General features: G+C 47.8%; 1 protein-coding gene across 1 annotated transcript; it reads left to right on the forward strand.

Moving 5' to 3' along the window:
* The first annotated feature begins 174 nt into the window (after nucleotides 1-174).
* Nucleotides 175-1,145, forward strand: LOC119309872 (eukaryotic translation initiation factor 3 subunit G-like). Its single transcript, XM_037585775.1, has 3 exons — nucleotides 175-289; nucleotides 472-531; nucleotides 637-1,145. Exons 1-3 carry the CDS (start codon nucleotides 175-177, stop codon nucleotides 1,143-1,145), a joined length of 684 nt encoding a protein of 227 aa, XP_037441672.1.
* Nucleotides 1,146-1,429: the final 284 nt, after the last annotated feature.

Genomic DNA, 1,429 nt, shown 5'->3' on the forward strand with positions numbered 1-1,429 from the left:
CGTGGTGTTGCTTTTAGATTAGAGTAACAAAAACATCCGATACGAGTCACGGTCGAATTAGGTGTCCAAACCTTCCAAGTCTCATTGACAGTTAGTATAATTATAAACCACAAGGTTAATAAGTGGGGTAAGAAAAACGATAGACAAGAAATCAACCGCCGGAAAGTGGAGGAGATGGCCAGCCGTAGACAGCGGAGGAAGATCGGCGAGAAGAAGAAGAGGAGAAAGACCAGAGCGGCTACGATAAAGAAGAAGATCGTCAACAAGTCCTCTGCGCCAGCGCCGCAAGGTTTGTGCGCTTCTCTCTCTCTCTTTCTTACGCAGGTTTTGCTTACTAACTGGAGTACAAGGTTAATAAAGAAGAAGAGGACAAACAATACGTACGCAGGTTTTGCTTACTAACTGGAGTACCTCTATCTCTATGGTAAACACACGGACACTAACACGCGTTATTCTCTGCCGCGCGCACAGGACGCAGAAACCGGCGGCAGGAGGGAACGGCGCCGGCCAAGGAGCAGCACGACATGAAACGTGCGTACGCATATGATATGACTTGTCTATTCTTGCTACTTCCTTCGCCCTAAAATAAGTATCGCTAATTCAGTATAAAGTTAATACAAAATTGTAATAAATCAGCGACACTTCACTATTCTATAATCGACTTGTGTACTGACGGCATCCCTCGTTTTCTCCTAGACGCTGAGCGCCGCTGCCGTGAGAAGAGGACATGCGACTTTTGCGGAGTAGGCAGAATCCACGACAACGATCACTTCTGCCCCTACAACTACATCCACGGGCCTTTCAGCCTCACAACATGCAGAGAGCGGTGCCCTCCGGGGAGGCACCCGCTCTTGCTGGCCTCCGCCTCCGGCTCAGCTGGGAGCCAACACCAGCTGCGCCGAGTCGTGCGCGTGACCAACGTGCCGCTGAGCATGATCCCCGGCGAGCATGAGTTGCATGGGCTCTTCAAGCGGTTCGGGCCGCTTGTCATGTGCGACTTAACGAGCTCGAGGAGCCATGACCCCGTGGGATTCGGGTGGGTCGCGTTCGAGAGCCGTGAGCACGCGGAGGAGGCCATCGGCAAGCTCAAGGGCCACCTCGTCGGTGACCTCAGGCTCCGAGTTGACTGGGTATACCCACGCTGAGATGTTTGAGAAATACTAGCAAAAGGGCCCGTGTGTTGCAACGGGAGATTTTTTTTTATAATCTCCAATGGCCATGACCACATTTTGCTGCATCAGCAAGATACAGTATCACTCTCAATTTCGAGAAATCATGACATTTTTTTAAACTCGTGCACATATTTGAAATAGTAAATATTTTTTAAATTTGTGAACACTTTTACAAATTTTCAAACATTTTCTAAAATCAAGAAGATTATTTGATTCATGAACATTTTATACTATTTTAAAACTTTTTAAGAAAGTGT

Source organism: Triticum dicoccoides, chromosome 5B (genome assembly GCF_002162155.2).
Source record: "Triticum dicoccoides isolate Atlit2015 ecotype Zavitan chromosome 5B, WEW_v2.0, whole genome shotgun sequence".
NCBI classification, from domain to species: domain Eukaryota; kingdom Viridiplantae; phylum Streptophyta; class Magnoliopsida; order Poales; family Poaceae; genus Triticum; species Triticum dicoccoides.

Excerpts from the sequence above, each read along its gene's own strand:
- LOC119309872 (XM_037585775.1), top strand. The coding sequence starts at position 175 with ATGGCCAGCCGTAGACAGCGGAGGAAGATCGGCGAGAAGAAGAAGAGG. Across the intron at positions 290-471 it reads CTCTGCGCCAGCGCCGCAAG|GACGCAGAAACCGGCGGCAG; the intron begins GTTTGTGCGCTT and ends CCGCGCGCACAG. Across the intron at positions 532-636 it reads GGAGCAGCACGACATGAAAC|CGACACTTCACTATTCTATA; the intron begins GTGCGTACGCAT and ends GTAATAAATCAG.